This window comes from Arachis duranensis, chromosome 1 (genome assembly GCF_000817695.3).
Source record: "Arachis duranensis cultivar V14167 chromosome 1, aradu.V14167.gnm2.J7QH, whole genome shotgun sequence".
Lineage (NCBI taxonomy): Eukaryota > Viridiplantae > Streptophyta > Magnoliopsida > Fabales > Fabaceae > Arachis > Arachis duranensis.
In genome coordinates, this window is record NC_029772.3 from 18,634,618 (window position 1) to 18,635,664 (window position 1,047).

At 47.6% G+C, this 1,047-nt stretch overlaps 1 protein-coding gene across 1 annotated transcript in view; it reads right to left on the minus strand.

Annotated features, from left to right (window-relative positions):
• Positions 1–885, minus strand: part of LOC107481389 (LOB domain-containing protein 38-like) — a 1,274-nt gene extending 389 nt beyond the window's left edge. Inside the window, 2 exon segments of the mRNA XM_052259437.1 lie at positions 1–248; positions 426–885. The exon segment at positions 1–248 is cut by the window's left edge and continues 15 nt beyond it. Coding sequence (XP_052115397.1) covers positions 1–248; positions 426–609 — 432 coding nt within the window. The 5' untranslated portion in view covers positions 610–885.
• Between the last annotated feature and the right edge of the window lie 162 nt (positions 886–1,047).

Here is a 1,047-nt window from a genome sequence, read left to right on the forward strand (position 1 = left end):
ATCTCGAACCTTCTTCCATATGTCACCGCACGTGACCTCTGCCTCCGATGCTTCGTCGGTGGCCACCACCGGACCCGCCGATTCCATCCCCATAAACTCCGGCGAGGGCCTCAACGTGCCTCCGCGGAGCACCGTCTCCACTGCCGCCTGGCACACGTGCCAGTTCCCCGTCCACAAGAGCCCCACAGCACCATTAACCGGATTCACGGTTCTTCCACATGCTTCAAACAGCAGTGACTGAAACAGAGCTGAATAATAAGAGAAAAGAAAACACAGAAGCGTTAGTTTCTTTCTTTTTTTTTTTTTAAATTTGAATAACAATACAGAAGTCTCAATGGAGTTGACTACCAAGAGAAGTACGCAACAAATAAAAATGATAGAAGCGTTTGAAGATGGTATGTTTTATAGAAAGGTGGTATAATTACCGGGTCTTTGGGCCTCCGGTACATTGGAAATGAAAGACATGAGGCCGGCGCGGCCGAAGAACTTGGCGACGAAGACGGTGGCGTGTCCTTGGGCCTCGGGTGTCTCGATCCACTGCAAGCAAGGGCGCAACATGCATGTCTCGCTGCAACCCTTTCGGAGAACTCGGCAACCGTTGCAACTCATGCCTCCGGGTTTCTTATTTATTTTTTCTTTCGGTTCTCTCTTTTTTTAATTTTAATTTTAATTTTGTGGTTCTATGCTCACAGCTAAGTTACCGAATTGCCCTTACATGAACACGAATTAGGAAAGGAGGGTGAGGGCAGAAGAGGAACCAGGATGGGTTTCTTTCTTTTTTCTTTGGCTACAAGGAATGATGGTGGACTGGTGGAGGTTTGGGAAACAGAGGGAGGAGAGGGGTAAAATAAAGAAAGAGAGGGAATGAGAGAATGCGAATTGAGGTGCAGCTGGGATATAAATAAAGAGAAGGAAGAGGAGTGAAGTTTTGGGGGTGGTTGAGTTAGATTTAACTGTGGTTGGGTTAGTGGGTAGTGTGTGCAAGTTAGTGAGAGGTAGTGCGTGAGTGTGTGTATGTCTAGTGTGTGTCTGAGAGCACTGCGGGGT